The 18,708-nt window shown below is 48.2% G+C and overlaps 1 protein-coding gene across 1 annotated transcript in view; it reads left to right on the top strand.

The window, feature by feature from the left end:
- The window catches only part of ngfra (nerve growth factor receptor a (TNFR superfamily, member 16)), a 31,950-nt gene extending 19,401 nt beyond the window's left edge, over positions 1 to 12,549 (top strand). The window contains exons 6-8 of the mRNA XM_084676802.1: positions 2,446 to 2,569; positions 7,867 to 7,955; positions 12,209 to 12,549. Of these exons, the coding sequence (XP_084532928.1) occupies positions 2,446 to 2,569; positions 7,867 to 7,955; positions 12,209 to 12,549 (554 nt within the window). The remainder of the gene's footprint in view (positions 1 to 2,445; positions 2,570 to 7,866; positions 7,956 to 12,208) is intronic.
- The last annotated feature ends 6,159 nt before the right edge of the window (positions 12,550 to 18,708 follow it).

The raw sequence follows: 18,708 nt of genomic DNA, 5'->3' as shown, positions 1-18,708 counted from the left end.
ACCTCAAAGTCTCTCTGTGTTATTGGTTCATTAGCTGGTGTTGTGTGATGGAGCCCAGGCTTGATCTCCCTGCCACCCGAGAGCTTCAGACTGATCCAGCAGCAGGGTCTAATAGGTGCTAATTGGCGCTAGCGCTGTCTGCTTGCGTGGAAGCCATTAAAACACAGCCTTGTGTTCCTGTGTTCCAGTTCCTGCGCTGCTAATGGGGGCTTGTCAAAATACCCGAGGGGAGAGAGAATATGCACGATAAACATTAAGAATCTGAGGGTTTCCTGTTTCAAATGAGCCAGACTTTACGCACGCTGCATGAATCTTGCAGTAACACGTACTTAAAGTTGTCAGAAAGAGTGAACAGTAAATTCATCTTTTTTAAACAGCAATTTGCATGGCCATCAAATCCCCAATAGTTTGATTGACAGGTGTAAAACAAGGTGCTGTGAGGGGTTAAGTCCCCACATTGTTGAGAGGCTGCCATGAACTACCAGTAAATGTCAGAAAACATCTGTGTTAGGTATTCTTAGTACTCAGTACAATCTGCTAATCTCAAAAACAATCTGCCTTTTTCACCTTTCAAAGCTCCCTTACTCTTTCATGTGCTGTGGCCCAGGTAGTGTGGGGGTGGGGTGTTTACACTTTACCAAGATTTATGTCTCGCTCTCGTCTCTTCCCATCTCTCCCCCCCATCTCTCAGGCCTCTGTCCTGCATCTGACCTCACTAAAGGAATGAGAGATACGGGAACTGTCAATCAAACTTCACCACTTGCAGGCGAAGGCGACAGTTTCCTGAAGCTAGAGAATGGAGGTGGGGGCAGAGCCTTTAAAAACAGTGCAGGCAGACCCAGATAGAAAGGACAGCATATTGAGCAAGCATTGTACAAGAGTTAGAGCAGCAGGATAGAGTCGGACACTACAGTCGAGTGATCAGACAGATGAGCCCTCGCAGACACATTGATAGACGGAGGGAAGAGGAGGTGAAGGAGGATAAGACAGGTGCAGGATGATAGGGGCGGGGGTTGAAGCAAGAGGAGGAGGAGAAGGAGGAGGATGAAATGATTCCGTGTTGGCAGGTGTGAGTCACTGCGGTAGCTTGACAGTAGGGTGTGACAGTAGGGAGTCCTGGTCTGGTCTCTGTTCATGCCTCTGAGCACACAGCTTTTGATCAGGGCCAGTCGAAGCCTTATCAGAGCCCATTCCAATCTCAATCACAAACCAAATGAGCTATCTGCAAAGCCTGAGGGAGGCTTAATATCTAATCAGCATTGGCCTGAACATGCTAATGACGGAGAGAGAAAATGCCTGTCACCTCATTGGCTGATGTCTAATGGGGATCGTTCTGAGCATGCCCAGTTGATGTGGTTCTGGCAAGAACAGGTAGTCGAGACCCATAATAACCAGCGTTTGATTGGATGGGCCTCCCAGCTGTCATTATCAATGAGGCCCCTGCTTGGATGAACGAAAAGAAAGGAGGCAGGCTTCGACAGAGGGCTGCAGGAACTGTAAACCATGGAGAATGCACATCCTGACATAAAACAGCAGTGCATTGATGCTATCATGGCAGAGTCTGTGTGTGTGTTTTGTGCATGTGTCTGTGTGTGTGTGTGTGTATTACAGAGAATGATGCGTGAAGCCTGGCCGCTCAGGGGCCGCGGGAGGCCTGTTTAAACAGGAAGCACGGGGCTGTGGTCACCGTGACAAGCCCTGGAGAAAATCACATGGTTAGCAAGAGGCACATCAGCAGTGCATTTACAACCCAAAAATGTAAACGTGAGCCAAACAAAGTTTTAGCGACACTGATAGAGACACGAATACTGCGCGCACATGAGCACAAGGAGAGAGGGGTGACGTCACGACAGAGCCCACCCAAACAAGCTCCTTCACTCTAGTGAACCTTTAGAATTGGAGCTCCCTTGTACATTCTGGCCGACACAGGGGTGCATTGATCAAGACAAGAAAACAAGCAGTGAACTCTGAGACCCTCTAAAAACGCCTCTTGCGTTCCGGAAGCGTTTCCATGGCGCCACTCAATTGACAACAGGTTGAGGGGTTTGTGGGAAAAGAGAGCATGAGTCTCTCTCTTCCTCAGGGCAGTCCTGACTCCTCTAAGCAGTCCAAGGGTGGAGCACCTCCCGCTGCCCCCTGGACGGAGGAGTGTGGAACGCCCCCACCCGCATCCCGAACCAGCTCAGTGTCAGTGTCGGGTCCCCACCCCGCACAGCTAACGGTTTCTTCTTGTGCCATGGTAATGTGTATGCCTGCCAGTGACCAATGTCTCTCTCCCTCTCTCTCTCTCTCTTTCTTTCTTTCTTTCTTTCTTTCTTTCTCTCTCTCTCTCTCTCTCTCTCTCTCTCTCTCTCTCTCTCTCTCTCTCTCTCTCTCTCTCTCTCCCTCCTCTCTCTCTCTCTCTCTCCCTCTCTCTCTCTCTCTCTCTCTCTCTCTCTTTCCTAGTTGTGAGAGTGGATGGGGGGTCCCAGCCTGACTCGCCCCCCCCCCCAGGTCTGAAGAAGAGGAGCGGACGACAGGGGGAGGAAGGGGGGAGTGAAGGGGGACGGAGGGGGGAGGGAGGGGGGAGGTAGGGGCGCTTGTTGGAGTGATTTGGAGGAGGGATGCGGAGGCACGGACACACATGAATGAAGAGCATGATTTTTCCAGCTGGTGTTAAACCAGTGGGCTTGTCACCCCTGCTCAGCAGATGTGGATGCTCGGACTGGGCCAGAGTGCTTGTCCACCTCTTCTCGCTGGACAGCATCCCAGCATGGCCCTTCATCACAAAACAACATTGCTGACACAACTGCTCTGGCAAAACCAACACCTCACCCTTCATCACCTCAGCTGCAAAGCTGTTGAAACATGTCTGCCCACTACAACAAATGCATCATATGTTCATTCAATAGCAGGATATCAGTGTCTGTACAGTTGAGTGTTGTTGACCGAGTGGTATATTCTATGTGAAAGCTTCTCCTCCTACCCCCTAACAGCCAACTTAACACCCCCCATCCTCTTCCAAGTTGGTCGTCCCCCTTTCATGACACTTCTCACAAACCAGGAAATACTAGACTGGTAGAACTCTCTTGTGTACCCTCACTGTCTTTTTCATGTTTTTCCTTTCTGTCTCTCTCTGCCTGTCTCTCTCTCTCTCTCTCCCTGTCTCCCTGTCTCCCTGTCTCTCTCTCTCTTTCTGTTTCTCTCTCTCTCTGTCTGTCTCTCTATGTCTCTCTCTCTATTTGTTACCCTTACACATGCTCTCTCTGTTTCAGTAGGATTCTTTCTATTAGTCTCCTGTTGTTAAGCTCATTGGAACACGACGGTAGGGAACCACTAGTCACAAACTTCTCCTGTTTCTCATCATCCTCCACAATCGCAATTCCACGGTGTACTGTCAATCTATACTCATATGTTCGATAACAGAGTGACTTTGCACTCTTGGTCATCTTACATTGCTCATAATAACTCGACAAAATAGGTCACCATCTTTCCCGAATCTTTTGTTGATTCCCTTTCTGCAGCCGGACCCCCTGCAGAGGCCCAAGGGGTTCCGTTTCAACGATTCAGTCTTTGAATGTAACAGATCCAAATGTTTCTGTCCTGTTTGCGGTGTATAAGCTTCTTCTTGTGGTTTGAGTTACACGGGTGACTCAGCAGCGACGGAGCAGGAGAATGCAACATGAGAGACAATCCAGGACTATGGAAATCCGCTGAGTCACTGGTATATCCTGACTGGAGAAGAGAGGAAGTGATGCCACTTCAACTGCCAGAACAGGAAGTGTGACGTCCCCAGAGATCAATATGTATCTGGGGCTGGCATCGACACAGTGCCCACCCAAGGATCTATCAGCCATTACACTGAGTGGAGACATGGGGCTCAATGGTACACCCCTCCACACATGCATAAACACACACACACACACACACACACACACACTGGTTGGCAGTGTGTCTGAAAGCCCCTATGTTGCGGTGCTACTGTGTTGACTGTGACCAGGTCCTAAATACAGTGTACCAGTCAACATGAAGAACACATTCCTGAAAGGCAGGTAGTAATTACCTCAGGTTTTCAAGTTCTTTATCCATAAGCTGGCTCTCCTTTGGACTGATTGGCTCAACAGAGAGACACCGGTGACATTTACTGTATTACCATGGCGATCTGAAGCGCCCCCAACCCCCCCCCCCCCCCCTCAACTGTAAAGCTGTGTGTCACCTTGATCATGAAGGGCCTTTGTATCCCCGTTGGCACGCTGCATTCAGTAGACTACCATGGTAGGCATAGCGTAGATGTAGGACTTATAGCAAGCTTGATTGTACTGCTTTTAAACCAGGGTTTCTTTTACTGGGGAAGTGTGCTTTCTCAGGGTCACTGTACGTGGTTCGACGATCAAATACATTTGAACATTTGTAGATGATGCTCACTCTTTGTCTGATGGGATTCAGTTGGTCCGTTCGTTCAGCACCTTGGCAAAGAGACAAAGTTCCAAACTCAAAACCTTCAAATGAGCTCTTGTGGGAGTTCCCGAGGGACTAAAGTGGAAGTTTCCAGACTGTACGAACTGTATCTCTTCACCCCGTAGACACTGAGAGACATGAGTAGATGTTGTTTTCTAGATACGCCGATTGTTGAGAGAATATGTAAAGAGAGAGAGAAAATGAGAGGACTGCCAAGAGATGGACAAAAGATAGTAAATCTAATGCAGAAAGGTCATTACCGGCAAGTACAAAATGATGTAGCTTCGCATTCACTGCATATCACAAAATCCCAGAGACAATGCCACACTCTGTCCCCCCCCCCGGCAGCTTCTGGACTTCGGTATGCTAGCTGTCGGCAACGGGCGCCCAGTGAACTGTCTACACGCCGTGCACATGCAGGCAAACTCTGAGTGACACTGTGATCCACATGTGTATCGACAACCCCCCCGATTCATCCCGCGGGTGTATGCTGGTATGGCCGAAGCAGGAAGCTGGAGTCAGGGGAGTGACCAGAGGGCTATTCATCCATGACTGAAAGACATTCAGACATGAATAACTAACCCTTCATGCTGCGTGCTGCACGGCTCCTACAACAACACGTCATCAGCCTCCACACTGCATCTCCAACTGTCCACACTGCCAACGCAGTCAACTGGCGAGGAGAACGGATGTGAGAATGTAAAGTCAATTACAGACAGAAATATGCAAAATATTCAACGATAAAGTTTAGTTCCCATTTCAATTTTTGAGCATTTTTTCTCTTTGATATATTTTTTCTATTGTTTTTTTTTTGTTTTTTTTTTGTATTATATTGTATTACATTTGTTTGAAATCAGTATTTTTTCTATATGACTTCTTGATTTAGCACTTAGTAGATGTTATTCGCACATTCAAAGAGTGTATTCTAATTCAAGTGCCTGTGTACAGTGTCAGGTGTCCTTGAGCAGCAATCAGAAGTTTGACATTATGTTACAGTTTTGTTTTTCTTCTTGATTGTTGTATGATCGGTGTAGTTTTAATCGTTCGAGTGCTAATGAAGGTTTTAGGAAGTAGTCCTCGACAGAGCCATACATACAGAGATATATATGACTGGTCATGACGTGTATATTCAGAGAGAAGTGCATTGGGAGGAAAAGTGCATGAGACGTGTTCTCTACACTCTCTACAAACAAAGAGTCACTATATATTGTCATAGACTTCAGTATGTTTATATTTGTTACATGTTAAAACATACTGCCGTAAAAAAAACAAACATGTAATGGTGTGGCAGCAGATACCTATACATACAGCATTACTACACAGTATACATTAGTTACACTATACGACAAATCGTAAAGGACATTGTCTCTATTCATACCAGCCTATGGTTCTAGATCTATTATAGATTAGATTAGAAAGATAAGCAGTGGGGATATCCACATGCATGGACAGTATGTTTTAACATGTAGCCTATAGTTTCCACAAGGCAATGACAAGGAGTTGCCATGCCATGTCCCATACAGGACGACACAGTAGGCTCTGTGTTTGATGTGAAGGCTTCTCTTTGGTATGATTAAAGACAAAATTACACAGATATTCTAGACCCCTTCCCGCAAAAAGCTGAATGTTACCTGTACTTACCTACTAATGCATTGTGTAAATGTGAATTTCTTAGAATTGTTACATGATACAGATACCCTATAAAATGTCAAGAAGAGTGAACACGAGTCATCTATAGAATAAAGAGAAATGTCCACGCATGGCTGTCAATTCCTTTTTATTAGATATCGTTGCTGATGAAGTGAAAAATGATTTAGGTTGTTTGTTATTGGTTGGATCTTTTTATTTGCAAGCTACTGAAAGAACATCCTCTTTACTTTCTGCGTTCTTAGCATATTTCACAATGACTAAGAGATTCTGTGTGGAAAGCAGAGCAGAAACATGCAAGCAGTATCTTCAACATAGTCACCACCTACATCTTGTTTTTTGGTCTTAAAGAAACACATTTGGTCACACATTTAAAAATACCCCAAATGTTAAGGAATAGCCAAAAGTATTCCCGAGACTGACCTCAAGTAAATGAAAATAAAATGTTCAGACCCCGAAGAATGGGAGAGTTGGTCTTCTTGCCAAACCACAGTTAAAGCAGGACCATGTGTCGTTCTACTGAGAGCCGACAGGTTCACTTATCATACGCCAACCAAACATGCTGTTGTGGAGCAGCTCCAAGGAGGAGACCTGGAGAAGAAGGCTCCGACTTGTAAAAGACACAGACGTGCATTACGTTGTGTGATTGATGGTTGATTGGTTGATTCAGGACCCATCTCTGGAAACGTGGCTGGCAAACCAGATAAAGATGGAGGAGAGATAGACTACAGACTTTAATTCGATTAGCCACTGCTCTAAAATGGAGGCTCTTTAATCAAATGATGGACAGCTTTTGTCTTGTCCTCTCAACATTAATCAGGAGTATGAGTCAGCAGAAATTGCATTGAACAGAACGTCTCATAATGATAAAAGGAAAGCAGCGATTTCTGCGAGGTGAAATTATTTAGAAATATGATGGAGGCGATACAATTCAACGATGTAACTGATTCAGGTCACCTTCAGAATCTGCGGTGTTAAGCTGAATGTTCCAGAAAAACGACGTTGGTGTCCTCTCTCTACTACTTAGCTGTGGTTCTCCTACCCGCCCACAACCGCTTGGACCCGGGGCGTCAAGGCCCCTACAGACAACTCACACAGCTGTGAACAGATACAAAACGGAAACAGCACTCTTGCAATTAACATCTCAAGCAAAAGCAGCAGTGGGTGAAAAACACACTCGATGACGTCTGAAAAGTAATTTGGGTCTTTTCTCCTTTATTCTCCTCTACAGCCCAGCATTCAGAGCACTGTACTAATGAATCAGTGAGGATCCTCCTGGTAATAAAGGGCTGTGTCTGTGAAGAGCTTTTCACAGGGTCTGGAAGGGCTCCCACTCCATTCACTGACAATGCTGCTCCCACTAGGAAGACATGAGGGCTCTTAGATCTATTTCACCGCTATAGTCTTGCAGCAGACACACACACACACACACCCAGCCACCCCACCTCCTCCTCTACACTCACGCACTCTCACACATCCGGAACACAGCTACATATGAGCTTCTTTCACGGCTTTCCAACACAAATGGGAAGGTGTGAGACTATTTCTTCCGAGATTGTTATCAGCCCTACTGTTTCTCTAGCAGTGTTTTCATAGGTGTGTGTTTTACAAGGCTAACCGCGGCGCGGAAGACCGGCCTCCCCACTCCTCTTCACAGCCCTGCGAGCCCCGCGAGGCGCACAAGAGGAACCCAGCCGCCACACAACACCAATTAACACACAATCAAATCAGGGCCGCCGCGCCCCTCCTTCCATCTCCCCTGCCCTCCCGCCTCCCACACAGGTGGAGACAGACCACCATGTTGCTCTCTCGCTTCCTGTGTCCCACCGGCTTCTGGGAGGACTGGGAGGAGGCTCGGAAACGATCGCCCGGCAAACTCAAACTCCCACGCCGTGTATGACCACACACTTGTCCTACGTAATCCTGCAACACGCAACGAAAACACAGGATGTAAGGTCACACGGACAAAACCGCATACAGCCAATAAATTAGACCATTTCGCTGTCACTGTCTTCTCGTTATGGGATTTACACTTCCATTGTGTTAACCACTGACCACTGTGACAGCATCAGTCCAGCTGGAGATGTGTGACTGGAGCCTGAAGCGGTATCCAATCACAGACTCGGTCTAACCGACGCGTGACAGAAGACTGGGCCAAGCCTCTACGCTCTGCAGACTGCCGACTCCATTTTCTCTGTGTGTGTGTAATTCACAACCATGTTGGATTAGGGTGTCGAACCGTGGACATCTGTTGTTTCTGCCGAGCATCCACCTGGTTGATCAACCTCAGTCGCTCTTTCACTGAGAGATGCAAACGAGCGGTTAATCTCTCCCGTCATCCATCTGTGCCTCCTGACTGGCGACTGATGTTTATTTTAACGAGACAAAGCAGGGGGTTTCCCATCGTCAGCTCAGTGAACTGTACCAACCCAAACTTGTAGTGTGGTCCACCTGGGGGTCTGGAGCTGAAGGTACAGATCTTAACTACTTTGCTGCCTTCATCCTTGATCTAAGAGAACAACATTAAGGTAAAACGATACCTCATCATTAGACCCAACCAAAGCCTGCGTTGCACTGTTGATATCAGTTACACAACCTTGGGAAAGGGAGACTGTGCACTACTTAGTACCTTTTAAATCTATTTGCAATGGAACAAGGGCACGAAGAAAACACGATCTGGCTTCAACAGTCCAATGGCTGAGCGGTTAGGGAGTCAGGCTGTTAATCACAAGGTTGCTTGTTCGGTTCCCCCACCGTGCCAAAAGACGTTGTGTCCTCAGGCAAGCCACTTCACCCTTCTTGCCTCAGGGAGAATGTCCCTGTAATTTACAGTAAGTCGCTCTGGATAAGAGCATCTGCTAAATGTAAGTGAGGCTGGATTTCTAAAAGGATAATAACTGAGTTTTGTTTCCAAGAATTCAAATCCAACCCTGTCAGCGACGGTACAGCTTGAGGGCTGCTGTGTTTTCCAATACTGTGTTGCTGCAATGCTCACAAGCATTTGACCCAATGCCACCTGAATACCAAACATCTGGTGCGTGCGTGAGCTCCACCCAAGGATCCCTGTGGTCTGTACTGTACGTGTGTGTCTGTGTGTCTGTGTTTGTCTGTTTGTGCAAGGAAATCAGCAAGAGCCGTGTTATTGTTTGTGTGTGTGACCATAGGGTATTGGTAGAATGTGTGGACGTGTGTGTGTGTGTGTGTGTATATGCGTGTGTTTGTGTGTATCCGTCTTTGCGGAGATTAAAATTGATGAGGGTGAGTCAGTAGAGCGTTAGTGGATCCAACACAGCACCCCCCCCCCCGCCCAGCAGGCTGGGGTCTCTGGCTGGCTGGGTACTGGAGACCAGGCGACAGCAGTGTGCTCCACTCCGCTCTGCTCCCCTCCGCATCCCTTTTACGATAGTGCTTTATCGCCTGCATGTGTTTGGGCCAAGACTGTTGCGGTGAGACAATACTGCAAGCCTGTCGTCCCAGTAAGGAATGATGCTCCTTCTCCCTGTCAGCCCATCTCTGAATGAACTCTATCAGGGGGATGTCACCAGAGGAAAGAAGAGAATAGGAGGCAGTCCCAGGAAGACTCCATTAATTCCTCTCATGAAAACAATCAGACTGACTATCCGGTAAAAATACCATTTAACCTGGGAAATAAACTGAGGAACTGATAGACTACTCATTGTATAATGTAGCACAAAAACGTGGGACACTGTCCAAATTCTAAATGAGAAAGAACTGACAAAAGCTACAAAAAAGAGGACAAGTTATGCAAAATGTACCTTTTTGTCTCCAATACACTGCCAGTCATAAATATTGAATGTAGTTGAAGTTATCCATTGTTCCTTTATTTATGAAAAGCATCAAAACTCATTAGGTCGACGGTACCTACGGTTGAAAGGACTCTCAGGGAAACACAACAAGCAGCCAGAAATGCATTTTATTGACCAATTGGGAAACAGATAACAGGACCCACAACATCCTATGGATAATTAAAACCACGCTGGAAAGCCAAGCATAAACCACAATGGGTTTTAGAGTTCCAAAAAGCCACACATTGGTTTCTAGAAGATATTGGCACATCGAGTTTCTTCAAAAAAGACCGTGACCAGGGAAGATGAGAAGGCCCGTTCATTACACGTGCTGTGGGAGAGAACAGAAGTGACTTCACACTGGACTCTCTTCAGCACATAGGAACTTCCAGACCCTGTTCACCTTTCAACTTTCAACAGGAAATGAGGACACACCCTCACACACCTGGAATCATCAATCAGAGACCCTCCGGGTCTTGTTTCTAGTTAATATTAGTCAATATGTGGGAGGTTTCTCAGCCCTCACAGTCAGGGTGGGAGAGACACGAGCTTTAAAGTGAGCTCGAACATCAACTAATGGTGTTCTATGGTGTGAACTATGAATGGGGAGAGGTGAAAGGGTGAAAGGGAGAGAGAGAGAGAGAGAGAGAGAGAGAGAGAGAGAGAGAGAGAGAGAGGAGAGAGAGTGTGAAAGAGAGGGAGAGAGAGGGGAGAGACAGAGAAAGAGAGAGTGAAAGTGAGAGACAGAAAGGAAAATAAGGGAAAGGGTGGTATTGTAGATGAGTGGTCTCTCTAACACATGGTGTGTCATATTAACTCCCAGATGAGGTCATCAATCAGCAGCACAAGAAGGAGGGGGCTGACAGTTACTAATTCTGGGAGAGGGGTGAAAGGAGAGAGTCCCCCGAGAGACAGGAAGAGAACGCAAGTAACAGAAGCTGAGACATCCAAACATGCGAGAGCTCAAGTCACGTATCACTTCCTTCTTTCCTTCTCTTGTTCTCTCTGTCTCTCTCTCTTTCCCTCTCTCTTTCTCTATTTCTCTCTCTCTGTCTCTGTCTCTGTCTCTCTCTCTCTCTCTCTCTCTGTCTCTCTCTCTCCGTCTTCCTCTCTGTATCCAGTCCGGCCTGCTCACAGTTAAACCTGACGACAGGGGCCTTGCAGTGGAGGCCTTATCAACACTTCTGTCAGGAGAGGTTACTATTCCCATCCATTTTCACACTGTGTTTTCTCAAAGCGTCACCAGATCTTAACAATCCCGCCAGTCCCCTGTTTCTCTGAGCAACAACCGCAGCGTGAAACTCCAGACCCCCGTCTAGCCTGCACATTAGGAGGGTTAACCCTCCCTGGACACTGCCCTCACCCCCCCCCCCCCCCCACGCCCCTCCTCTGGGCCTTCCTACACCGTGGGAAGTCGTAAAGAGCCATAGTGCGGAGACACTTCAGCGTAACCCTACTGGCACCAAATGAACATGTCTGCCGTTACAGTACACATAGTAAATACATGTGTTGTGTTAAAGGGCCACATGTGTTCACAGGAGTCTGCCAGAGATCACAGGCAGGGGATCAAGGCTAGTCCTCCCACGTAGCATGCTAGCTAATCACAACCATGCCGGTGACACTGCTACGCAATTATATTAGACTACTGTGCACTGTGGCATCGTTTTCCCCCCCCTCATATCTTTGCATCATGTTCAGTGAGCTGGAACTGTCTACCGTTAAAAGGGCTACAGCGAGTCGCTCGTAGACCTCGTTTCTGATGAGGCATCGCTCAGACGACGCTGTTGCATTTTTCTGTTGTCGGCGCCACTGTTCGTCTCAGGAACGGAAAATTGGTCTGATTTTTTTTCCTCTATAAGAGAACCACAGGCAAAAGCCAAACTCTGAACGAAGCGGCTGTTGTTGGCTGAGGTGTGGGCAGCTCTGCTCCTCCGTAGCCCCGGCTGTGTAAATGTGCACAGCTTAGTTTGTCCTTAGTCAGCCCACACGGACACACTCCCTGCCCTGATGGAAGTGCTCTCACTAAACTATTAGATTAGATCCCTAAACTCCTCTTCCCCTCTGCCTACTTCCTACATCCCGCTCTCTGCCACTCCTCTCCCTCTCTGAAAGGAACCGGCTCGTCTGCTCTGATGAACCACCGGAGCCTTAACAACTGACTTGCCAAACACAATAGCTGTAGTGGTATCCAATTTTCACTTAACATGCAATGAATATGGAATGGTTGATGGGTGCGTGTGTGCATGTGTGTGTCTTCGCATGCGTGTGTGTGTGTATTTCTGTGCATGTGGGGTGTGTGTGAAAATGCAATCTTGGAGGCTGTGGAGGCTGTGGCGGCAATGAGGACGAGGGTGACTGTGGAGGCAATGAGGACGAGGGTGACTGTGGAGGCAATGAGGACGAGGGCGACTGTGGAGGCAATGAGGACGAGGGTGACTGTGGAGGAAATGAGGACGAGGGTGACTGTGAAGGCAATGAGGACGAGGGTGACTGTGGAGGCAATGAGGACGAGGGTGACTGTGGAGGCAATGAGGACGAGGGTGACTGTGGAGGCAATGAGGACGAGGGTGACTGTGGAGGCAATGAGGACGAGGGCGACTGTGGAGGCAATGAGGACGAGGGTGACTGTGGAGGCTGTGGTGGAGCCCTCAGCTCCTAGCTGTGCAGGCCACTCTGCACCAGCTACACTGACAAACATTAAAACAACCAGGCCTGCATACAGCCTCACAGACACCAAATAAAGTTAGGGCTGAGGTTCTAATGGTTTTCATTACTGCCATAAACCATTAAACTAGCATTATTATAATAACAGGGCTGGGCACAGATTACCTAAACGAGAGCTTGTTGGCTTTATATTAAGTTTACTGCCGTTGGTATGTGCACACAGTCTGTAGACAGCTTTTACAGAACGTTCAACAGCCTGAGCCATGGATCTTTGTCTTCTTCTCTCCAGTGGGTTATGCACTGCCAAGGTGACGGAATTCTCAGCACTCTCAGAATCGCTCTAATTAACCACACAGCCAGTCTTTGTCGGCAGAGCAATTACACTCCAGATTGCTTCTGATAGTCATTTATTTTCTGAGTGCAATCAAGGTTCGACCAGCGTCGAAATGGTGACGCAGACCAGGAAAAGAAATCAGCAAAACAAAGTTGATAGTTTAGAGGAGGAAGAAAAACGACACTGTTTCTGTCTCTTTACAGCAGTTCCAGCGGATGTTGATCTCCCTTCCCCTGTCTTTGACGGCGCCGCATTCAGCCAGACGTGTCTGGTGCGACCGTCCCTTTCGATGCATTAGAGAGGAACCTTTTGTACGGCGAGGGCTGGTGGGGTCACACTCTGTAATGGTGCTCTCTGTTTAGCGCCAACACCAGAGTGACTCATCTGTGTGTGTCCGCTGAAGGAGGAGAGTTAATGCATTAGACAGCCGCGGGAAGATGGAAACAAAGGGCTCACATTGGTCCTTGGCTGAAGGGCCGTCTGAGAGACAGGCCGACCCAGTTCCACAGCACACGGGCGTGTGACACCAGCCGTGTGCGTCCTACCGTGTCACGGACAGAATCCATGTCACGCTTCAGACTGCACGCATGGACATTCGAGCTCGTAACATATAGGGGTGTAGATGACAGGAGAGAGAAAGTCTATAGAGAATGGCCATCTCTTTTTCAGCACGGTAACCGGTTAAGAGCAAAGTTTCTCGTTTCACATTTACAAGCATTTCACTTTGTCCACTTGCCTGAGGTCAGAGAAGAGTTGAACGTGATACGTCTTTAGTATAGTGCGATGTATACAGGATATACAGGGGAGAGTGCCTATCTAATGATAGGGGTTAAGGGTAGGGTGACCTCTCGAAGACTTCCAACCACTTTAAATTCATCTTAAGTGACCCGTGAGCAGGCTATACCGGAGCTAAATAAGATACATTAGACAAGAACTACAAAGGATACCTGACAACCTAAAGACAAACAGCCCTGTTGTCCACGCTGGCCTGCCTTAGACCCACAGGGGCTTGTGTTACAGGTGTGTTACAGGTGTGGGCCATATTCTGGGCTCCCATGCCACTGCCTGCTGTTGACAGGGCTGATCTGCACCTCAGCCCAGAAACAGTAAGACTTTCATATGGAAGGCATTTAGCTTCCACATCCCCTTCAGGAAGACCATCCACTGCTCTGACCCATCCCACCCCAACCCCCATCCACACACCCCACCACCCCCAGCCCGCAGACCCAGGAGGATGTCGCCAGCTGGGGGCTATGTTTCTCTCTGACGGCCCGGAACCCCTCACGGGGTCCACTAGGCGGTTCCTGGAAGGAGCATTCCTGGAGCACGACGGTTTGAGTTGTGTTTAATGTTACTGTTGATTTACGAGGTGATGGAGGAGCTGATGGGCACATAGCGAGGATGGAGGGGAGACAGACTCTGGAGGTATGAGAGTGAGCTGGGGTCTGCATGGAGAGGAGCGAGCGGGACAAGGAGAGGAGCGGATAGGGGGCGTCAGGCTTGGGTCACAGACTCAACTGTACATCCAGTCTTAGAGTTAGTGGATATCCAGCTCACTGGCAGGCACATTAGCTCACCGCATGCCCTCAGCGTTCATGTTCGCTCTGGATAAGAGTGTCTGCTAAGTGACTACATGTAATGTTGAATGGGTTTGTCCTCCGGTGCAGAACAGAGAACAGAGTGTACTCCCACAAATAGAGACCACCAGCCACCTCAAAGACTGAGGCCGCTTAGAGAACTGAGATGCAGAAGAACAAAGGCCTGTGGCTTTGGTTAGGTGGCATTTGTTGTTGTCGATATGCGTTCAAGGGCACAGTCACATGACATTTGAGAAACAGTGTTGTTGTTTGGCAAAGCAGTGCTTTTTCACCCTTCCTAACCAGCTGACACACAGGCATGCTCTCTCTCTCTCTCTCTCTCTCTCTCTCTCTCTCTCTCTCTCTCTTTCTCTCTCTTTCGCTCTCTCTCTCTCTCTTTCTCTCTCTTTCTCTCTCTTTCGCTCTCTTTCGCTCTCTCTCTCTCTCTCTCTCTCTCTCTCTCTCTCTCTCTCTCTCTCTCTCTCTCTCTCTCACACACACACACACACACTCTTCGACATCTACGATTTCCTTTTCTGACTGAAACAAGCTGAAGGGGTGTCAGTCACAGCTGGGTTGTGACAGTTTAAACAGCGGTGAAACCGAGGGTTGGACAGTTGACCCAAGAACTCTTCCAGGGCTGACATGTGAAGGATCTGTCCTCAGCCTCGGTCCCAGCAGGTGTTTCTGCTCCAGACAGGGTGAGAGAACCAGGCCGTGTCAGGTGTCACCCACAACCAAGTCTGGAAACACCAGAGGGGTGCAGGTTCAAATCCCTGTGAGACCCCTCGCTTCTCCTACACCCCTGTGAGGTCTCCGTTAGGCCCCTCTCTCTCTCACTCTCTCTCTGCAGAATATTTCCAGCTGTCCAAATTGATTACACACGAAATGTAAGCTGTTATGGTAGTTTTGAATAGGTACAGTCTGCCAGAAAAGAAAAGTAAAAACGTAAGTGTTTTAGAGGTTGGTTCTGTTATGAGATGAGTAAACTATCTCTGACAACAGCAGTCTCTTTTCCCATCTCTCCTTCCATCTCTTCTCTGGCTCTTTTCTCTCGTTTTTGTTCTTTTTCTCCATCTGCTCCGTGGTCCCATCTTTCAGCAAGTCACCCTCCTCTCTGTCTCTGCAGACTCCCCCTCTCCCCACACATCCCTTCTTCTCCCTGCCATTTTCTTAGCAATATAGCTCATTGAGCACGTAGTGCATGGACCAGTGACTCCCTCCCTGATGTGGCTTGGAGAGAGGTGACACTGTGACTGTGGGGCTGTTCTGTAAGTGGCGGCCAATCTCAACCCTATAGAGGGGGAAATGCACCGGTGTGGAATGGAGAGCTTCTTAAAAGCCAGTGAATAAAAGCTCTGCCCCCCCCCCCTCCTCCTCCTCCCCTCCCCTTGCTGTTTCCAACAGTGCATGTTAGGATGCTGTGGACACAATTAAGCCTGGTTCTAATGAAATCATGCTCTGTATGGTAAATGGAACTGGGAGTGGGAGAGGTCAGAGCTAGGGGGAGGAAGGGTTCCTCCGGTCAGTCATCGCAATGAAACAGCTTCTGATGCAACACCAGTATCATACAGTCACTGCTCACTTCCCCAAAGGGCGTGTGGGAGGAAATTGAAATCCAAAGCACCGACAGACCATTCCGTTTCCAGTGAAGGTTTAAACCAATATACAAGTATGCTAAATAAATAAAGTGGAACACTTTCATTCTAATCTGTACGAAAGCCTGTTTGCTTGCCACAAAACAGAAGTCTCCTCATAAAAGGCAGGGTTCACAGGGCAGAACAGGGATTCAAACCACCATACGGTTCCAAACTTCAACTGGCAGTCTGTTACCTAAATCTCTTAAATATTAGTTTTTCACTTGAACATTATGATGGTTTGAAGTGCCCCAGAAAATAGTTTTCTGTTATTAATAATGAAACTAGAGGAGAGTGTTTAGTCTGAGGGCTGTGAGCCAGAATGAAGCTTGCAGGTTGGTGACTTATTTTATCTTCGAAACCTAACAATGAAGACTTACCTAGGCTCAAGCAACTGTTTCCTGGTTGTCATAGTCACACGCTGATGTTCATAAGTATCCTGTATAATTCACAGTAAACCTTATGGACATAAAATCTAAGGAACACTCAGGGTACAATAAACGACTCTGTTATCGATCCTGTGGAGCTCCGAGGTCAGGGGTCAGCCCTGAGGAGTCAGCCACCACTGCACACGTTATGGTGCCGCTTGATTCCGCCGTGCAGAAGGCTGGCAGACAGAAGAGGACAGCTCTCCTCGGGAAGCTACTCTGTATCTGACCTCTGAGGACGTACAAGTGGCTCTTCACCCTGTAAATCAGTCCTGTGATGAGATTCATCCTTGTGAACCGTGAGAAGGACCGCGGTGTCCCTAGATTGGAGTGATGTACACGTAATGAGGTGTGCACACATCTGTCCAGGCCGAGGGGCTGGAGGGGGAGGAGGGGGAGGAGGGGGAGGAAGGGCAGGAGGGGGAGGGGGAGGAGGGGGAGGAGGGGGAGGAGAGGGAGGAGGGGGAGGAGGGGGAGGAGGGGGAGGGGGAGGAGGGGGAAGAGGGGGAGGATAGCATGTCTAGGGAAGGACAGTCTGTGGTCTTTTAGTGGCCTGTCTGGACCTCCACCCCTGACCCTCCTCCCCCCTCCCAGGAACACCCCTCCCAGCCTGTTCACTTAGACAGCAGAGGCAGCAGCAGCAGAGGCAGCAGCAGCAGAGGCAGCAGCAGCAGAGGCAGCAGCAGCAGAGGCAGCAGTAGAGGCAGCAGTATAGGCAGCAGCAGCAGAGGCAGCAGTAGAGGCAGCAGAAGAGGCAGCAGAGGCAGCAGTGGCACCAGAGGCAGCAGCAGTAGAGGCAGCAGTATGGGCAGCAGCAGCAGAGGCAGCAGTAGAGGCAGCAGAAGAGGCAGCAGCAGCAGAGGCACCAGAGGCAGCAGCAGTAGCAGTAGAGGCAGCAGCAGTAGAGGGAACCTCCAAGGTCTTAATCAGCTAACTGGCTGCTGCTGGGAGCGTGGAGGTGGGTGAGGCTTCTGCAGAGACCCAGGCTTTCTAATCAGGACTTCCAGCGTGGGCTGTTCCTGAACATCTGATTACATTACTGCTTTGATCTTCCAAAGCCAATCTGCTCTGTCCTGCTAGAAGAAACACAATGCACACACACACACACACACACATATATCACACACACACACATATATCACACACACACACACACACACACATATATCACACACACACACACACACACATATATCACACACACACATATATATATATATATATATATATATATATATATATATATATATATATATATATATATATATATATATATATACATAGATATATATAGTATATAGACACACACACAGGTCTCACTCCTGTTGGACATGAACAACCCTAGATGTCTATCTGGAGCTTTGTTCTCACTCTGAACAGTCAGATTGAGAACAAAGACACCGCATTTCAGTGCTCTGAAGACAGCCACCATTCTGGCTCGCAACCATTACCGGTATCACGAGCACCCTCCCCCCCCCAACCACAACACGGACATATCACGCGGTGCGGTTGGCGCCCTTTGCCGGTAGTGCAGGACGGTTAATTTATGGATCCACTTCGGTAAATGCCGTCCCCCTCTTCATGCATATAGGAAGGAGCAGCCCTGCTCCCAACCAAGGTTATTACCTTGTGTCGTTACTCTCGTTCCTCCACAGGTCTAGACGCAGTATGTCTTATATTTCACACCTTACTGCTCTGGATGCATTAGCAAAGTTATTCAAGAGGATTTCTAAGTTCTCACCTGGGATTTCAGGCCAGGCCTTTGGTCACATGACCGCTGAAGGGGCCAATGGGCTGAGCAGGAGTGAACAATCATAGGATATGTGATATGAGCATGAAAGCATAACTCTCTGAGCTGCCATTGCTGGGGTAATAGTCCATCCATCCCTGCACTTTGATTCTTCTTTTGTGCTGAACCTAACAGAACCCCCCAGTCTCATTGAAGTGCTCAGGAGAATCTTCTGTGTATTACAATGTAGAGCCTGTACATTACACCAGATATGTGCCCCGAACCACTGTCACTCTTTAAAATGGCCTGTTTGATAAGCAACGGTCACTTTGCAGCAGTCCAAATGAGCAGGAGGCAGTGGAACAGTACATTGAGATGGATGTCAGGGCTTTGTCTGGAAGTACACCAAAGCCATTTAAGCTCTTGAGGACAGAAAAGTGGGCGAAAGT

This window comes from Hypomesus nipponensis, chromosome 17, assembly GCF_054491055.1.
Source record: "Hypomesus nipponensis isolate SF chromosome 17, ASM5449105v1, whole genome shotgun sequence".
Lineage (NCBI taxonomy): Eukaryota > Metazoa > Chordata > Actinopteri > Osmeriformes > Osmeridae > Hypomesus > Hypomesus nipponensis.
The sequence above is the reverse complement of the archived record's forward strand: the minus strand, read 5'-3'. Positions and strand labels throughout refer to the sequence as shown.